The 19,157-nt window shown below is 54.0% G+C and overlaps 1 protein-coding gene across 1 annotated transcript in view; it reads left to right on the top strand.

Annotated features, from left to right (window-relative positions):
- COL17A1 (collagen type XVII alpha 1 chain) overlaps window positions 1–19,157 on the top strand; it is a 50,716-nt gene that overhangs the window by 19,621 nt on the left and 11,938 nt on the right. The window contains exons 12-34 of the mRNA XM_030335229.2: window positions 706–777; window positions 1,547–1,615; window positions 2,878–3,039; window positions 3,415–3,495; window positions 4,821–4,865; window positions 5,812–6,009; window positions 6,648–6,869; window positions 7,190–7,219; window positions 7,571–7,597; window positions 8,980–9,006; window positions 9,108–9,170; window positions 9,720–9,824; window positions 10,589–10,651; window positions 11,271–11,306; window positions 12,136–12,189; window positions 12,408–12,443; window positions 12,929–12,964; window positions 13,607–13,669; window positions 14,794–14,829; window positions 15,073–15,144; window positions 15,952–15,978; window positions 16,848–16,883; window positions 18,874–18,909. Of these exons, the coding sequence (XP_030191089.1) occupies window positions 706–777; window positions 1,547–1,615; window positions 2,878–3,039; window positions 3,415–3,495; window positions 4,821–4,865; window positions 5,812–6,009; window positions 6,648–6,869; window positions 7,190–7,219; window positions 7,571–7,597; window positions 8,980–9,006; window positions 9,108–9,170; window positions 9,720–9,824; window positions 10,589–10,651; window positions 11,271–11,306; window positions 12,136–12,189; window positions 12,408–12,443; window positions 12,929–12,964; window positions 13,607–13,669; window positions 14,794–14,829; window positions 15,073–15,144; window positions 15,952–15,978; window positions 16,848–16,883; window positions 18,874–18,909 (1,596 nt within the window). The remainder of the gene's footprint in view (window positions 1–705; window positions 778–1,546; window positions 1,616–2,877; window positions 3,040–3,414; window positions 3,496–4,820; window positions 4,866–5,811; window positions 6,010–6,647; window positions 6,870–7,189; window positions 7,220–7,570; window positions 7,598–8,979; window positions 9,007–9,107; window positions 9,171–9,719; window positions 9,825–10,588; window positions 10,652–11,270; window positions 11,307–12,135; window positions 12,190–12,407; window positions 12,444–12,928; window positions 12,965–13,606; window positions 13,670–14,793; window positions 14,830–15,072; window positions 15,145–15,951; window positions 15,979–16,847; window positions 16,884–18,873; window positions 18,910–19,157) is intronic.

Below are 19,157 nucleotides of genomic sequence, written 5' to 3' on the forward strand. Positions count from 1 at the left end.
GAGAAAAGAGAAAGTATCCCTAGCAGGCTCCCCACTGTCAGCACAGAGCCCAACACAGGGCTCCATCCCACGACCCTCAGATCATGACCTGAGCTGAAATCAAGAGTTGGATGCCCAACAGACTGAGCCACCCAGGTGCTCCTGAAGGATCTTACTTTAGATCTTTTTATAAACACTGTTGTTCACTGGGGGCTCAGTGTCACTGCCTGGCTTCCAGTGCAAACATATGACCATTTTCTTAATGTTTTATTTATTTTTGACAGCACGAACAGGGGAGGGGCAGAGAGAGAGAGAGAGAGGCAGAGAGAGAATCCCAAGTAGGCTCTGCCCTCTCAGTGCAGAGCCCAATGCTGAGCTAAAATCCGGAGTTGGATGCTTAACCAACCAGGCCACCCGGGCTCCCCACCCCTGGGATATTTTTAAATACAGTGGCATCTGTCAGACCCTGTGCAGATTACTGTTATTCAGCTATGTGGCCCTAACTACCCAATATATGAAACTGCTGGTAGCTGTTGGCCAGTAGTGAGGGGTGGGGCCTGAAGAGCTCACCGTGTCACTGAGAATGTGAGAACTGAGAAATCTGGGGAATCTCTGGCCTGTGCCAAGATCTTTATCATGGAAGTGCTTTGGGGTGCTCCAGGGGCTGCCTCAAGCTAAGGGGCCCCCTCTCCACCTGCGCTCACCCACCCTCCATTCCTCTCCCAGTGTTTGGCATGCAGAACAACCTGGCCCCCAGCTCGTCCACCCTGTCCCATGGCGCGGCCACCACCTCCACAGGTCAGTAGCCAAGGTTTGGAGCTTAGGGTCTGGGAAGTAACGCCTTGTTGCAGCTGTAACTCACAATATCCCTTTCCAGTAACTGAATCAGAGGGACCAGATTTCCCTAAAAACCAATCAACCTTTCCCAACAAAGAAACAGCCCCCCCCACCTCCCAACCTAAAGATGTCAACTTCGATCATTTGCTGGCTCGGATGTGAGGGAAACCACAGGGGAGCCCTTGCTGTGGAGTGTCATCTGTATACCCCTGTGTCTCACTGCCGTTCCTGTTGGTCCCCTGTCACTGTACCTCGATCATCTAGCTGATTTTATGGTGTACCCCTGTGCAAACCTGGGGAGGTGGAACAGGAGAGGGGTGAACCTTAGCCTTTGCCCTCAGCTTGTTTATGGTTTACTTGGAGTAGAAAGTCTAATGCACGTGAAACAACCAGGTGTCCTATAGGACAACATGAATCCTGTTGTGCAGAGCAGGTGTTAGGAGTTCTGAAGGGAAGGAGTCTTAGGAGAACTTCAGGGAGGAGGTGGAATTTTGGAACAATCCTAAAAGAATGAGGATTAGACCAAAGAAAGTGTCATCTAAACTCATTGCCGCCCCTGTGGCTGGAGACAGTTGCCTTTGTTGTTACAATTCATTTTATTTAGTCGCCACTAAGCTCTTCCTGTCACCTGGGGAGCCTGCCCCCTGCTGGGACTGCTCAGGCTATTCTAGGCTTTGTGGAGCCACTCTCCCACACTGGCCCTGCTGACTCAGTGGTTCCTTTCTTGTAGCATATGGTGTGAAGAAAAACCTGCCCCAGGGCCCTGCCGCTGTGAGCGCAGGCGTGTCCACCTCTGCAGGTGAGTGCTACTGCCAGCTGCCGATGGCAACCACGTGTGGGGGACAAGTACTCTGCAGTGACACGTGGCATATGGGAGGGGGAGGTATAACCTATTGGTGGTCTGAGGTCTGCAAATACGACTCACCCCAAAGGCCTCCTGGTTCCCATGACAGAGCAGAGATAAGTGTGCCCCAGCCTTACCTTGGCCTTCAAGGGCCAAGGGGTGGGGCAGGGAGCTTAGGGTCAGGTATTCATACCCCAGTCCCCACTGTTGTCTGGAAGCCCCTGGCCTGCTCCTGTTACGCGTCACCCATTGCAAGAACCCGGGAGACCCTCAGAAGCTACCACCCCAACCACACACTCTTCCTTCCTTCCTTCCTTCCTTCCTTCCTTCCTTTGTCTGTCTTTCTTTCTCTTTCCTTTTCCTTTTCCTTTTCCTTTTCCTTTCTTGGCTCCATGCCCAGTGTGGGGCTCGAACTCATAACCCTGAGGTCAGTAGTCACATGCTCTGTTAACTAAGCCAGCCAGGTGCCCCACACCATACATACTTTCAATAGGATCTTTATCAACTTGGGCTCTCCTCACCCAGTGGGTTATTTCTTGCATTGCTGTGATCCTGTTGTTCCCTTCCATTCAACAATTCATTGATTCAGAAAAGATTTACTGAGGACCTGCTCTGTATGAGACAGATGCTGTTCTAAGTGCTCAGAGTATGAACGTGAACAGGACAGACTAGACTCCTGCCTTCACCAGGCTGACCATTGCAGCCGGAGAGGAGGCAGATGGACAAATAGACAAATGACAGGAAACGATGACAGAAAATCATACCTACTTAGAAGAAATAGATGAGGTAGCAGAGATGGGGCGGGGCTTCATGTTAGACCGGCTGGTCAGGAAAAGTGCCTCCAGGATGGTAACACTTGAGACTGAGGGATAGAAATGAACCCACCACATCAGTTAAAAAAGGGCATGACTGACAAGGGGACTTTGACCCTTTGGCTAAAGATCCTGTAGCGTCCAGGTGAGGGGACAGTACCGTAGGCCAGCCACCTGGTGATTCCCACATTGACCCACTCCTGGTGGCCAGGCTCAGCCAGGCAGGGGAGAGTGGCTTTGTTCTCCAGGATGCTTCTTAGTAAACACTGTCAGCGAGAGCAGGAGACCCTCAGATGCAGCTGCTGATCTCTCTCTTTCCCTCCCCCCCGCCTTTCTTCCTTTTTCTTGTTCTGGTCATTTCTTCCCTCTCTTGTCCTTCTCCTTGCCTGCTCCTTTCCTCCCCAGCCTCCACCACAAACGTCCAGAATGATGAACTCTTGCACAAGGACTGTAAATTCCTGATCCTGGAGAAGGACAACACACCAGCCAAGAAGGAGATGGAGCTGCTGATCATGACCAAGGACAGTGGGAAGGTCTTTACCGCTTCCCCGGCCACCATCGCCGCAAGTACGAGGGAGCCCACGCCATGCAGGTTTCAGGAGAGAGGCAGATGGTATAGGAGACAGAATGTCCTAGCAAGGTGGATTGAGACATTTTAATAAGAAAACCGGAGCTGCCCCATTCAAATGAAATTTACCTGCCTGAATAGGGTGCTCCAGGGTCTGCCTTGAATGTAGATAAACATTCAGGAACATTCTGGTAAAACACACCCAGAGAGGTCTTTGGGCAATGGGAAGTCTCCTAACCACAAGCACAGATCCGGGAGATTGACTCAGGGAAGCTGAGCTCTCTTCCTACTGGGGTATCCAAGCAGGAGAGGCCCTGGGGCAGAGTGGGGAGTGAGGATGGAGTATCCTGGGTGATCATAGGTTGTATGCACAGCTTCTTTTTCAGACGACACCCTGAAAAAAGAAAAGCAAGCTGCCTACACTGCTGACACCTGTCTGATATCAGACGCTAATGGTAAGAGGAAATCTGGTCACTGTTCCTTTGACTTTAGTCTATCTGCATGTAATTTATTCATCTTCTGAGACCTGGCTACTCAAAGTTGGGTCTCTAGACCTGCAGTTTCGGCCCCACCTGGGAGCGTGTTAGAAGTGAAGGCTGCCAGGCCCTGGCCCAGACCTGCTGAGTCAGAGGCTGTGTTTTAAGCAGCTCTGCAGCTGTCTCCTGTGCATGTTAGTGCAGCAGAAGCCTTCCCATGGCGCGTCTGCCGTCTACGGTGGGTTTTTTTCTCTCTGTTCCATAATTTCCAGAGCTACTAGAAAACGCTTTACAAAGCACTTGCTACACTTATTTCTTTCCTTCCCAAATATTTGGATTCTCTCCCAGATAACTGCATTTCTTCACATGCTCAAGGTCCTGTGTACTCTTTCCAGATCACTGATTTCTCTTCCTTTACCGACCTCCCTGAAAAGTTGGGTCTTAGAACATCTTTTCAAAATGCAAATGAAATCCCTTATGATCTTCACCAGGCCCGACTCTGAGGAAGTACCTACTTTGAAGACTTACATTTTAGGGGTGGAGGTGGGGCTATGGAACCAAAAGACCCTTTATAGAATCTGATGAAAGGTGTAAACAGTTTTCTCAGAGAATTCCTTCCGTGCCCACAAACACTCAGTGGTCGAATAGCATCAGGGACTGGTGAACTAGCCCTCTGCCCCTCCACCCCTGGTGAGGAACATAATAAAGTCCTTTAACCAAGAAATCGAGAGTCATTTCTCATAAACATATTTATCGTTGAGTGCAAATGTCACCCCTAACACGGAACTCCAAAAATGTCTTGGGCTTGAAAGGTTTAGGTCACAAGAGAGTTAAGATCCTGCTTTTCACCCACCATTAATTGCTGGCCCAGCCATGTCTTCATTGATATAATGGTCGCAAATATCACATCAGCGAGGACTGAGTCCATGAGCGTTCCCATACGGTGCTATTCCTCAAGGTGCTTGGATGGCACATGTACCTCAAGTTTTGCCCAAAGTCAACTCACAGGCTGTCCTGTGGTTCCGCAGCTTAAAAGCTCAGGTCAGGGGTGCCTGGGTGGCTCAGTTGGTTAAATGTCCGACTTCAGCTCAGGTCATGATCTCACGGTTCGTGAGTTCAAGCCCCACATCAGGCTCTGTGCTGATAGCTCAGAGCCTGGAGCCTGCTTCAGATTCTGTGTCTCCTCCTCTCTCTACCCCTCCCCTGCTCGTGCTCTCTCTCTCTGTCTCTCAAAAAATGAGTAAATGTTAACAAAAATTTAAAAGCTCAGATCAAAACCTGTGTTCTTGGTGTTTGCCTTCCAGGGGACGTGAAGACTGTGTCCACAAAGGGCAAGGTCACCTCCGCAGGTAGGTAGCCACAGCAGATCCTGCAGTGACAGGAGCTGAGAGGGCTGGTTGTGATGAACAGAACAGATGACCACCCCCTCACCTGGAACCAGGGCACACATGAGCCCTGCACCTCTAAAGCGTTTCCCTGAAGGCCTGAGGAGGCAGGGTGGAGGGCAGTGGAGGGGGCTGGCAGGGGGCTGGGGCAAGGCTGCAGAAGGGTCCAGGGTCCAGGGTCTCCCAATAGAGAGGAGCCACTGCTGCGTCTTCCAGAACCCCCTGCCTGGGCTTCAGGGTGCCTCTAAGACCACGCACATCTCTAGCCCTTTAGACTTTTCTCACTTGCTTACACAGTCTTGTGAGGGAAACAGACCAAGGGTTATCAGTCTGTTTTAGACACTAAAAATCCTTTTCACTAAAAAAAAGAAGCAGCAGCAACAGCAGCAGCTTCCCAGCCATCCCTTAAGTGCTGAGTGTAATTTCGGGCACTGCAGGGATTACACAGGAGCTGAGGGGCCCAACGGAATGTAGGTGTGGAGGGAGACGGGAACACTGGGTTTGGCCATAACCAAATTCAGGAAGTTGTAGCAAAATCCATGCTCATCATCAAGATTTTTAAACTGGGTGCTTTGGGGCCTCCTCTGCTAATGCCCATACCTGCCTTACCTCCTTTCATCAGCAAGCATTCTATGAAGTGGGGAATCTTTTAACCCCACTTTATGAGAAAGGAAACAGGTGAAGGGACTTCCACTGTGTCATACACCTCTAGCCCAGGCTTGTCCCATGTGTGCTCTTCCCCAGCTGTGGCCCTGTGTGTGTTCCAGGAGCCAGCCTTGCCCGCCTTGGAGCTGCCAGCCCCGACTAGCGTTCACTCAGGCCCCCAGGAAGTCACCGAAAACCCCAGAATTCGGAGGGAAGAGGGCGGGAGCCTACTGCATTCCGCTTACCCCTCCTTTGTCTTCCACAGATGTTCACAGCTACAATCACCGCGGGGGCAGCGGTAGAGGCGGGGGTGGCGGCAAAGGTGGCGGCGGAGGGGGTCCGTGGGGGGCGGCGCCGGCCTGGTGCCCCTGTGGCTCCTGCTGCAGCTGGTGGAAGTGGCTGCTGGGCCTGCTGCTCACCTGGCTGTTGCTCCTGGGGCTGCTGTTCGGCCTCATTGCTCTGGGTACGTAGGACAGTGGCAGGACACCAGGCCTCACTGCCCGTCGGGAGGGGCAGCGAGTGTCCCGCGTGTCAGAGATCCAGGGGCCGGAGGCAATCGGGGAGGACCCCTCATTACTGCAGGTGGGGAGCCAGGCTCCAGAGGTACTCGGTCTGGGTCCCACAGCCACTCAGTGGCAGGACTGGAGGCACTCGGTCCAGGTCCCACGGCCACTTGGTGGCAGAACTGGGGTTCTGGTGTGGCTCCCAGCCCAGGGCCCTCCGTCCCTGTCACAGCCTGCTACGCATTTGGCTGCCTGTAATCATCAGGCCGTGCGTGCTCAGGGCCTTTTTGATTTTCACCTTTTCCAAGCACCCCTATGGGTCTCTTTCGGCTCTCGCAGCAGCCCCCAGGGAGGATGGGGGACTGCTCTGTGGCCTCCTCCTGTGAGAAGAGTCCCAGGCCCGGTTTCTTCAGGGTGTGGTTACCATTTTGAGCAGCTGCCCCCACTGGTGGTCACGACACGTGGTCTCTGTACAGATTCTGGCCAAAGGTCCCCAGAGCCCCACATCAGGCCCACCTCAGGGTGTGCTGCAGGCTGGGAGGGTGCCGCCGGCTGGGAGGCCCTGCCTGGCTGACCGGTCTCTGTCCACCTGTCTCAGCGGAGGAGGTGAGGGCACTGAAGGCACGGGTGGCCGAGCTGGAGCAGAGCCGGAGCGGGGTGCTGCTCTACGACGAGAAGGTGGAGCGGAGCAACAAGGACCGGCTGCAGGGCGCCGCGCCCGGCGTCGGGGCCGACCTGGGGAAACTGGGGCTTGACGGCCACGGGCAGGAGGCGCTCTGGCTGTTCGTGAAGGGCAAGCTGATGGCGGAACAGGAGAACGGTGAGTACAGCGCAGGGCAGGGCGAAGGCCTTCCGGGCTCCTGTGCTCCCTCCGTCCTGTGCGGGATCCTGGGAGGGGGGACCAGCATTGTGATCCCATCTGACTGCTGGGAAAACTGAGGTCTGTGAAGGAGAATTGCCCAAGATAACACAACTACCACCCCTTGGAATCTGGTTCCTAGTCCCATGTTCTGTGTCTTCCCCCAGGCCGCGGTGCCCCCCCCACCCCATTGTGTGTATGCACACGTGTGTGTGTGTGTGTGTGTGTGTGACACATACGTACAAGCTGTGCAGCTAACTCCATGTTACCTTCTCTCGTAGGAAATCTCCGAGGAAGCCCCGGCCCTAAAGGTACTGGGGTGGACTGAGCCCTCACGCTGCTCTCATTTCCTGCCTGTGGAACAGGTTTTCTGGGTGGAAATTTTCCAAATTGAAGGATGAGCAGTAGAAAGATCTTAAGGTGTCTGTCGGGAGGGTTGAGAATTGGCTTTCCAGTCAGGATATCTTAGAACGAGAGGGGACCTTGGGCATCACTGAAGAGAGGCCCATCCACGTGCCCCAGTGACGTGGTCGGAGACTGAAGGGCACCAAGCTGCGTGCCCGCCCACACCGCAGTGACGTTTGTGGGTCCGAAAACACCAGGAGAGAGTGGCTCTTGGGTTCTCACCCCACCTCATAGTTTTTGTGTGTTTCTGATTTTAGGTGACATGGGAAGTCAAGGACCTAAAGGTAAATCAAATGTGGAGATTTTAACCTAAAGTATCAGTAAGGGCTGGTTTAAAATGAGCAGCCTGCATCTGATTCCCCCACACCCAATCTTCCGGGCCAGCTCCCCTCCATGTAGGACTTGCAGACCCTTGGGCTTTTGAGGTCAGAGGGCTTAGTGACAGAGCAGGGCTCTATGTCTCTGGGGCAGCACTGTCCCTTGTCTCTTCTCAGCGTTCTAGGGACTTCCCGGACAAGGACAAGGGATCTGCATCAAGGATCTGCATCTCCCTCAGCAACAAAGGGCAGCCTGAGGACCTGCTACTATACACAATCCTTGGGGGGATTTCTAGAAATACAGATTCCTGGGTCCTGCCAGGAATCAGATCCTCTGGGACTGGATCCTCCTCCCCCTAGGTTAATTCTGATGAACCAGGTCAGGAACCACCATTGCAGCTGAGGAGCCTGCTCCCAGGGGTCTTAGGAGGGGGGCCCCTGGGGGGCGGGAACTCCAGTTGGGGTAGTGCCACCTACCTGCGGGGGTAGGCAGTCTGGCAGGGAGACAGGACATATACACAGGAAAAGGTGCCCCACAGTGTTAGTTGAGGGACAATCATGTGCTAACTTGTGTGACACTCATTGATATGCTGTAGGAAATTGATCTCTTTCCTTAGAAAAGTGGTTTGACAGTGGGACAGGCCCACGGGTGGAAGAGGTTTCCAATCCCAATGACCACAGCAGCACCCCTTGTTCTAGCTGAGGGGGGGTTCTCAAACTTCAGTGGGTAGGAGCGTTGCCAGAAGACTCTGGTCCCCACTCCCAGAGCCTCTGATTCGGCAGATGTGGGGCCTGGAGTCTAGGGTCTTGATCGCCCCAGGTGGTTCTGAGGCTGGTGGTGCAGAGTCCATGCTGAGAGCCACGGTTCAAGAGACAGAGTCGTCCCTCTATCCCCACCTTTACCTCCCTTCCCGAGAGATCTCAGTGCAGGAATTGGGGGTTCGTCTGCTTGATGGCCATCCACTTCTCTTGGGGATTCCCTGCCCCCCCCACCCCAGCCTGGGTAACTACATCAGCCCCCTTCCCCAAGGCTCCAGCTTGCAGGCCACACACCCCTCCTGACCACGATGGCGAGGAGGACCGTTGGTCCTGGAGTCCCTGACTCTGTGCTTGCCATAAAATACAAGACGTTAAATTTGAATTGCAGATAAATAATTTTTCACTGTAAGTGTGTCCTAAATATCACATTAAACATACTTACCTTAGAAATTTACTCAGTATTTATCTGCAATGCAAATTGAACTAAGCATCCCATATAATTACTAAATGTGGCAATCCTATGTTCTCCCGGTGGTTCCTTTAGGCAACAGGCACAAGTCCTCTGACTTCTTTTATCTCTGTCCCCACAGGAGATCGGGGGCTCCCGGGGACTCCAGGTATGTAACCTCTGATGGCATGCTGGTATTGTGGGGCTGCTTGTCCCTGGCTCCCGGGTTCTGGGGGAAAACAGGGCTCAGGTGTCGTTGTGTGTCCACAGGCATCCCTGGGCTCTTGGGCCACCCAGGTCCAGAAGGACCAAAGGGACAAAAAGGCAGTGTGGGTAAGAGGCGCTTTTTCCATTCTCTTATTCCCTTACTCATTCATTCAGTAAACATTTCATTAAGTGCCTGCTCTGTGCCAGACCCTGTTTTAGGAGCCGGGAGACATTGGTGAACAAAACACAAATCGCTGCTTATCTTTGGGTTGGGGAGAAAGACATGATAAATTAGTGAAGTACAGAGCGGGGTAGGAGGTAGATCATGAAATGGGAAAGACAGAGCCACACACGGCACTGCGCACTGAGGGGGTAAATTTGAATAAGGCCTCACTGAGAAGGTGCCATTTGAACAGACTTGAAGATGGTGAGGGAGCCAGGCATAGGGAGATCTGGGGGGAATGCTCTAGGCAGAGGGAGCAGCCGTGGGCCCTGGGGCAAGGGTGTGCTGTGGCCCAGGAGCAGTGAGAAAGAGGCAATGGGGGCCGGGCTAGAGCCCACCAAAGCCCGAGTGTCCAGACGGAGGAGCAGAGGGCCTCTTGATCATGTGAGATGCTGCCAATGGAGCCCTTAGCCATGGGCACTGGCTCCTAACTCTGAGGTTCCTTTCTTCAGGAGAGCCTGGCATGGAGGGTCCCATGGGCCAGAGAGGACGAGAAGGCCCCATGGGACCTCGTGGTGAAGCGGGGCCTCCTGGGTTTGGAGAGAAAGGGGACAGAGGTAAGAGGCTCTTCCTTTACCAGGAGGGTTAGCTATATCCATGCTTCCTTCTCACATCTTTCTCCCTCCTTCTTTCAATGGCCTTTACTGAGCAGCTACCTCGAGCCAGGCTCTGTGCCAGGCCCTGTGAAGACCACACTCTAATGGGGGTGTGGGCTGGGCTGTGGGTTTGGGTCTGAATCTAACAACCCTGCAGCGTTCGGAATCCACAAAGAAGGTCGTCAAAAGGAGAAAGGGTCGTCCCACGTAGGCAGTGCAGAGTCAGGTCTGAGGTAAGAGGCTCAGGGCAGAGCCTGACCAAAGGTGGAGAAGGGTGGTGGGCCCGCAAACCTTCATGGCTGGAAATCGGCAGGGAAGGAGAGATAGAAAGACTTAGACACAGGCCCAGCCCTGGAGGAGGCTGGGAAGATTTTACAACTAGATTCTTAACCAGGAGTCAGCTTTCATCAGATGAAACCAGGCACAGATTCTAGAAATTCTCACAATGCCAAAAGAGCACGAGCAAGAGCTTTATTTTTAGCTCCTCTTTGTCTTAAAAATATTGTTCAACCAGGCAACAAATATTTATTGAGTGGCTCCTGTGGGCCAGACCTCATGGGCTATAAAGGCTCTGGGGGTAGAAACTGAAGGTGTTTTGTAGCTTTGTGGCCTCAAGGAGGTACCTGATGGATCAGAGACCACCAGCAGTTGGGAAGTATTGCCCACAAATGACACTGCCAGGCTGGGTGGGCGAGCAAACTGAGCATCCTCTGCTTTCTCCCCAGGGGCTGCTGGTGAACCCGGTGTTCAGGGCCCACCTGGTGTCCCAGGTTCTGTGGGTCCCAAAGGTAAGTCAAGTGCCAGGATGGTGCGGATCACAGAGGTCCAGGCAGTGGATCCTGACAGCCCTAACCTGCTGCAGGGACAATGGGCCCAGAGAGCACCCCGACAAAGGAGTGCCTGGGGGGTCAGGGCTGGAACTGACCCCAGGGCTGGAATTTTTGGGACCATGTTTCTGTCTCTCTTCAGTGGCCTTGTTATGTGGCCCCTAAGTGGGTGGATGGGTCAGGAAGTCCCAAGTCAGATTAAGTTCCTCACCCAACAGCTGCCCAATTGCACTCCTTCAAAAGCATTGTCTGGACAGCTCAGGAAGAACGGGGCCTTCTCAGTTTGATGCCCATCTCCCCTCCCTGCTGCTGCCCTGGGCCCACATGTTCTACTCTGACCGGGAAGGAGCAAGGGTCTCTCGATCCCACCAGCTGTAGTGTCCTCCCTCAGGAGAACTTTGCACTGGGGTCCCTCTCAGACCCACTGACTTGGGGTCTGGGCACGAACCCACACTGTGTGGGCAATGCTCACACACAGCCTTCACTTGGAAGTGAGCCCCCACCTGCCCCTCACTGTGGGGTCACGTGTCCCTGGCCTGTGGCTCGCCCCTGATGATTGTGGTCTTGTCTTTCTTCTCAGGTTCCAGTGGTTCTCCTGGCCCACGGGGTCCTCCAGGTCAGTGTGCTGCTTATAAAAATAGATGCTGTTTCTGGGGAAAAGAAAGGGATGCTAAAAAGAAACACATTTTTATTTTATTTTATTTTTTTTCAACGTTTATTTATTTTTGGGACAGAGAGAGACAGAGCATGAACGGGGGAGGGTCAGAGAGAGAGGGAGACACAGAATCGGAAATAGGCTCCAGGCTCTGAGCTGTCAGCCCAGAGCCCGACGCGGGGCTCGAACTCACGGACCGCGAGATCGTGACCTGGCTGAAGTCGGACGCTTAACCGACTGCGCCACCCAGGCGCCCCAAGAAACACATTTTTAAAGCAAAAGAAGCAATTATATGGAGCCTTCCAGAGGTCCAAAACTCCCGTCCATACACGTGTCCCCTGAAGCTGAGGTCAGGTTCCCAGTGGTTTCGGGGAGATCCGTGCTGACCTGGCTCAGGGCGCATGGCCCTCCGGCAGCCTCAGCAGCAGGCACTTACTGTCCTGCTTGCACCTGAGCAAAGTCCCTGTGGCCACCTCCTCCCTGTGGGCCAGAGCCCTTCTGCTGTCTTGGGAATCTTGAGCTGTAGCCCACACTGTAATGTGGACCAGTGTTTCTGCCACGGCCCCATGAGGTGTCCTTACATCAGGGCCTGTGACACTAGGGCAAGGAACTGGGCCGGGATGATGTAGCAGGGTTGTGGGGAGGAGTCTGTGGAGAGCAGCCCTTGACTTTACCCCAGGCTGTGTGTGCACCTGTGTGTGTGTGTGTGCGTGTGCATGTCTCTGCCTGTGTCCATGTCCATCGGTCCATCAGGCCACTCACCTAGCTGCATGGTTGCCTTTGCTTGCAGGCTCTGTGGGTCCCCAAGGGCTCCGAGGTGAAGTTGGACTCCCTGGTGTCAAAGGTGAGCTTGGGGAAGGGGATGCCACCCTGTAGATGCCACTCACTCAAGAAGGAGGTCTGGGCGGTGGGACAGGAAGGGACCAGCAGCTGTATGGGCTGGCAGGTACGTAAGCAGAGGGCAGGTCAGGATGGCAGAGAGCCTGTCTGCACACAGACACCGCCCTTTTTTGGTCATCCCCTCTGGGGCTCCTTACACAGAGTTGTCCCTTACCTTTTCAGGTGACAAAGGTTCCATGGGATCACCGGGACCCAAAGGTACGTTGCCACTGCTCAGACATCCCCATAGTCCGCCTGACTCCTGGGAGCCCCGATGGGAACCTGTCTCAGGGTCCAGGATTGGACCTGAGAGCTCATTCTAGCCCAGCCTCTCAGATAGGGAAACTAAGGCAGGAAGAGGGGAAACCGAGCACCTATGTCACAAGCACTGTGGTCGGGTGGCCCGCAGGTTGGTCAGGATGCAGTGTTGAGGCACATCCTCTCTCGTCTGGCTCTCCTTGCACTCATGGCACTCACTGTGCAACAGCAGGGGCTGGGGTAGTTTGTGGGGGGCGTCCTGACCCCGGGGGAGAGCGAGCTCCTTGGCCTCAGCAGTGCCTGGGTCTTACTGACATTCTGCTGGCAGCAACTCAAGGGCACAGTGAGAACTGTTTGTAGCCAGGGTCCCTCTCACTGAGTGAGGGTGTTTTCCTTGCTCCCACTGCTGCTTCCTGCCACCCCACCCTGCCCCATGTCTGTTTCAGGTGACCAGGGGGAGAAAGGACCCCGAGGCCTCACAGGTCAGTCTTGCACAGGAATCTGATTTCATCCACTAAAGACTTCTTGTAAACCCAGCGGGCACTGGAGGTGGAAAGAAATACACAAATATGAGGCAGAAGCTCTGTCTAAAAACCTTCGGGAAACTTGTAATCTAGGGAAAAAGCACAAGACAGGATAAAATAAAAAACAATGAATGGAGTAGAAACCAGTATCAAAATGTACGTATAGTCCAGACGATAAATGTTTGGAACAGGAAAGGGAGTTTATGATCGTCTTGGATTATTTCGGGGGGATCCAGTTGGGGAAATTAGGCTCTTCCCAGAGCAGCAGAAAGTTGACACTACTTGCAAGCCTCTCACCTGCTTAACCTTCTGCCAGCTCGAATGACTAAAAAAGAAATCCATAGAAACGGTGCTTTGGCTACAGGGGCAGCTCTGTGCTGCCAGGGAAATGATTCATCTGCACATCCCTTCAGACCGGACGTGGCTCCGGACCTGCCTGTGTCTGCTGCCTGGGGACCCTGACCCTAGACTCTAAGCAGGGGCTGTGTCCGCAGCCTCTGTTTGTTACTCCAGCTCCTTTGGTTGGGGAGGTGGCAGTCTTGGGGGTGGGGAACACGCGTATCGTGGAAGTCCCAGTCAGCAAGCCTGTTTCCTTTGCAGGCGAGCCCGGCTTGAGAGGTTTGCCTGGCGCCGTGGGTGAGCCTGGAGCTAAAGGGGCAATGGGTGAGTGTCCCAAAGGAACGGATGCAGTGGGTTTGCCCCTTCCAGTCGAGGTCAGAGAGCCGAGAGCCTGCTTCTAGAGCTGCGTGTCCTGTTCTCCAGTCTGTCTGAGGGCCCATGTGCAGGCTGTTTCTGTCTCTGGGTTTGTCACTGCTGGGGGTTGGTGGCCCTTCCAGCCTGGTCCCTGCCTCGAGGCCACTTGGGCCCCTGGGGAGGACAGATAAGCATTGAGGTCCCTTAGAACCCACGCTGTTCCCAGCATAACCCTGGTACTCCAGAGCTGGTGTCACAGCCAGATCCAGGGTTTAACCATTTTGCTGACCCTTAGCAAGGTGCTTGTCAGCCAGGACTTGGAAGCTGACCAACAACCCTCAGAGGGCGGAGCGTTTAGCACCAAGTCCCAAAAGGGTTTAAGCTCCACCAGTGGGGATGTGGTATGTTCAGTTTCCCGTTCATGTAACACAACGAGGAGGCTCTGACTGTAGGCAGGATGCCATGTGGGGCAAGTAAAATGCTTTACCTCTCGCAAGGGGAGATAAAGATTGTAGAAGGGACAGGTGCCCTGAAAGGCACAGAGCGCTATGAGGGTATGGCAGAGAGAGATTCCTTCCTACTAGAAATGAAGGAGGAGGCATTTCACGTGGCCTTACAAAGCAAGGAAGATTTCATCATGGTCATTTTGGAAAAGTCTCTGCAGAGACAACACAAGTGAGGAGAGACAAAGGGGTGGGAGAAAGCAAGATAAGGTCCCAGAAGGACGCCACTTTGGACAAAGGTTAGCGTAACACCCAGAGCAGAGGAGAGGACTTGGAGGACCTTGACTTCCAGGACCTTGAGTAAACGAGGCAGGCATTTATTGAGCATCTGGTGCATGCTGAATCTGCAGTAGGCCCTGGGGGATGTAATGGGGAGTTGCTGACCCGTTAGTTCTCTGCAGGAAAATACACAATCCCTGGTTTAGGGGAAGAGGCCAGGGAGAAAGTGGCATCCGTGGTCGGCAGCTGTGGGAAGGGCTGCACGGGCTCCCGCCTGGGAGACAACTGGCTGAAGCCCGTGGGGCCATCGAGGGAGGGAGGCCCAAAAGTAGCTCTTGGGGTAACTGGTGTTATGTGGTTCTGCTTTCCTAGGACCCGCTGGCCCTGATGGACACCAAGGCCCAAGAGGTGGGTTGCAGATCTGCTCTCCTCGTGCTCACTGCCTGGCCCTGCCCTGCCCACATCCCAGCATGCAGTCCCCAGTCCCCTTAATCATAAGGCAGCAGGACCCCCATGAGGCCCAGGTCTTACTCCCTTCTCCTTTCCACCTGCCAGCAAATTAGTAAAACCCCAGAAACCATAGGCTCAGATGTGCCGGCCGGCTCAGCTTTCCTAAAAGGAAAACCCTTCTTTATCTCTTGCTCTCTCTAGGTGAACAGGGTCTGACAGGGATGCCTGGAACCCGTGGCCCACCAGGGCCTTCTGGAGACCCAGGAAAGCCAGGTAACAGAGTGGCAAAGGGGAGCTACGGCCTGTGTGTGTGTGTACATGTGAATGTGTGTGCCTTAGCGCATTTTCCTCCAGCATTTCAGCAGGGAGTGGCCACACCAGCTGGCTGGTGCTGTGTTCAGTGACTGGGTTCTGACACCACTGGGTCACCAACTCTGGCAACTTGGAAGAGAGAGGTTCACGGTTAATTAGCAGAGATTAACAGAAAGCTGGGAGTTCTAGAAAGGAGCAAGGAATCTCTTAAAAAATGCAGTTTAAGGCCATTTCCATGCCTTGCTCCTCTGAGCCCGTCCCCTCCACCCACCTCCTCTCTGGCCATACCTGGACACTCATCAACACCAGTCTGAGTAGAGAGCCCACTGTTAGGGTTTCCACCTGAAGGCCCAGCAGGAGCCAGAGCCACAGGGCTACGGGAGGGTCAGACCAAAGCAAGCCAGAGAGCTGTGAGGCAAGGCAGCATTCGACAAGGGGCTGCTGGAACAGGGGTGCCTCCTGGCTCCTTTGGTGGGTGCACAGGTGGGGAGCACCAAGGGAGGGGATTTGGGGGGCAGCATTGGGGATCCATGACTGTATGAGCTTTCTGGGTTCATCGCTCTCAGATGCCAAAGAGTCTAGGACTCCAAGCAGGCTAAGAACCATTGCCTGATGGAGCAGTGGTCACTTCCTTGCAAAGCCCAAAGAACAGCTCTTTGTCCAGTGTGGGGAGCATCCTGAGTTTGTCCTCCCGCAGCCGAGGGTGTGGCTCCTCAGCCCTTCATGTCTCTCTCTCTCTCAATCTCTCTCATGTGTTCTTTTCCGCAGGTCTCACAGGACCTCAGGGACCTCAGGGTGAGTCATCAGGCCCCTCCCACCTCCAGATGCCACCTGCCCAGCCTCCTGCTTCCAGCTTTCCGCAAATGCCTTTCCAGTCACCTCAAGAGTTTCCTCTCCTCCCTGCACTCCCCTGGAAAAAACTAGTTCAGGTTCTTTCACTGTGAGTCATAAGAAACATATTAGGAAGGAAAAATACACAGAGAACAATCTAGAAAGCCATTCTGGAGAAACCAGGCCAAATCATGTGCCGATTCTGTCTGCCCAGTCACTGGTGCAGGACCCCGGGAGAGGAGGCTTCAGGCACAGGAGCCCTGCTGGGCTCCCAGAGGCCTGGTCTCTGCAATGGTGGGGCAAGAGAGGGGAGCGCACCTCATGTGAGGCCCAGTGTCTCTGGGACAGCTTCAGTGTCTGAGTCTGTCCTATGATTGCACTGTTATTGACATTTGGGTTAACAGATGTGCCCCAACTCCTAAAAGAAATTAGGCAAAGATGTAAAATGACACCAAGCAGCAGATCTCCCCACAAAAGCTGAGTGCACAGGGACCTCCTTCACGCGCTCCTGGTAGAGCTTGGCCCACCACCAGCCCAGAGGGAGGGGACCATGGCTGAGTGGCAGGCTATAAGAGGCTCATAATCCAGACTCCCTGGGATCCCCCAAAGCTGAGCCCATGTCCTCAAGCCCAGCGGTCACTCCATTTCGCAGAGAGGGGGAAGGGCTCAGAGCAAGGGGCTCCTCCGAGGGGCCCCCAGGCTAAAGCAGAAGGCAGAGCCATGTTTCAGCAGCACTTAAGTCTGTGCCCAGTGACAGAGCACAGTTACTACCAGAGGGGTCTGGAATCTCCTGGCCTTAATCACCTGGACTGACTTGTTTTTAATCACATCAGGACTTCCTGGAACCCCCGGCCGACCAGGAGCTAAAGGTAAGTGATTTTCCAAAGCAGATATTCTTTCTTTTCACTAGCCATTTTTTTGCAGGAGGGGAGAGGCTGGCAGGAGGGAGCCCCTCTCTGGCCAGAGCCTGGATCAACAGTGGCATCTAGTGGCTTTAGCAGAAAGCCGGGAAGCTAGGGAACCAGGGATTTGTTTGGATCTCTAGTCCTGAATCCTCACACCCTCCCTCCAGCCTGCTCCCCCCACACCTCCTGACCCCAGAGTCCTGAGCCCTCCCTGGTACCAGATGTCTCCAGGCCATTGCTGGAGGAGGATCTGGAAGCATGCAGCCCCTCAAAGCCTTTCCATCTCCTCTAAAATGTCCCCATCTGTTCTCTGTCTCCCTGGCTCAGGATTGGTCCCCCACCCCCACACCTAGCATGACCCTTCCCTGGAATAGGGACCACCTTCATCCTTTCCATTCACTGGGGCCTCAGTGTGGCTGGGGCCCCACGTCCTTTTCTCAGGAGGCTTTGATGCAGGCAGGGAGGAGTACCTCAAGATGGCCCTTAGAGGGCAAAGCCTGAGTCCTAAGAGGGAAAGTCTTCTTCAGGGGAGGGGTCTGCCCAGGGCCAGCACACTAACCCTACATGCAGGGAGATGCTCTCCTCCTGTTCTCTTCTGCCACTGTCCAGTTCTGTAACCATTAGATACCAACCCTGAGCCAGTCCAGGGATAAACAGTCTTTCTCCACCCATCCCTGTGACTCCACATTCCCAAGTCCTGACATCCTGCGGAGCTGTGCTGTCTTGAGCAGTCACTATCATCTTGGGGAGACCCTAGGAATAAAATTACTACTTTCTAGAAACTATTTCCAGTGACTAACTGGGCCAGGGAGTTCTTCTGGGATAAATAAATGTAATTCCAAAATAATCACAACTGAGTTCCTGCCTCCCTGGCAGACATACCTCTGGGTCCATAGATCTGCTCATGGATTGACTGCACCTTTAGTAAGAGACCACTAGGTTTGGGGAAACCAGACACCCTGTCTTTCTCGAGGGCCTGTGACTTCTTGTCCAAGAGGGATTGTAGACCCTCCCTGGGCAGTGTGCACAAGAGGTGGACATTTCACCCAACACTGGATTGTGGTGGAACACAGACCAAACACCAGTGCTTTCTCCTCTTGGCCTTGACCCCAGGGACTGGCCCGTAGCAAGCAGAGACCACCCTCTACTTCCTCCGAGGAGGTTCGTACTCTCCCTCAATGTGTGAGTGATGGAATTGCCCACAGACCATGGGAAATTATGGAAGAGGCCCCCGAGGAATCCCCGGGGGAGGGCTTTTCTGTCCTCCACTCTGCTCACTCAGTTCCCCAGAGTCTGTGCATTTACAGTCCCAAGAGATGCTTCATGGAGGCAGCATCCAGTGGTCTGTAAAGTTTGAGGAAGTGTGAGCCTGAAATCCCCTTGTTGGAAGTCCTCCACCCACATTTGCATTTTCGACCCTCTCAGACTCGGGCAGAAGAGAAACCTGCCAAACTTTGTGTAACTCACACCCTCCCTCGACTCTGCACAACCCCCATTACAGACCTGGAACTGGCATCCTGAGGGGCACTCTGGAGACCAGGCTCTACCCCTCAGACTTACTGCCTCTGTCCTTTGACCTCTTGGGGGTTTTCCATCTAAGGCAAATCCCAGCAAGAGCCCGAGAGGCCCAGTGTGGGAGCGTGGCTGACTGTAGGTCAGCCTCCTTCTGGCCTTGCGGAGAGGCAGATTCCCACATCCTCCAAGGACACTCCTCTGCAGAGTGCTGGCTTTTCCTAAAGCTAATGTGGACCAGGAAGCCTGATGTGGCCTCAGGGTCTCTGGCAGAGAGACTGGTGCTTAATGCATCCTGTGTGCTCCCCTTCAGCTCATTAAAATGCCTTTAACCCACAGGTTGGAGCCACAGCTCTCAAACTCCATCAGTAGCCTTGGAAGTGATTTATGGAGCCACCAGCTGAACCTGGGAATGACTGTTTTCCTTTTCCTTCCCTCCCAGGTGAACCTGGATCTCCAGGCAGAATTGTGACCTCAGGTAGGCAGGTCCAGGAGGGGTCTTTTTCCTGTGACTTTCTCCCATGTCCTGGACATCGTCCCTGGCTCTGCCTTAGCACCCTCCAAGCAGCACTCGTCTGGGCTTTGGAGGGCAGGCAGGGAAGGGCTTTCTGGTCAGAGGTAATGACAGCAGGAGGCGCTAGCCTGACCCGCCCACAGTATGGCCTGGGTCCCAGCACCTCTAAGCAAGAAGAGTGAGGGTCCCTGTTCCATGTGTCTTCTGTTTCC

This window comes from Lynx canadensis, chromosome D2, assembly GCF_007474595.2.
Source record: "Lynx canadensis isolate LIC74 chromosome D2, mLynCan4.pri.v2, whole genome shotgun sequence".
In the NCBI taxonomy this organism is placed as follows: Eukaryota; Metazoa; Chordata; class Mammalia; order Carnivora; family Felidae; genus Lynx; species Lynx canadensis.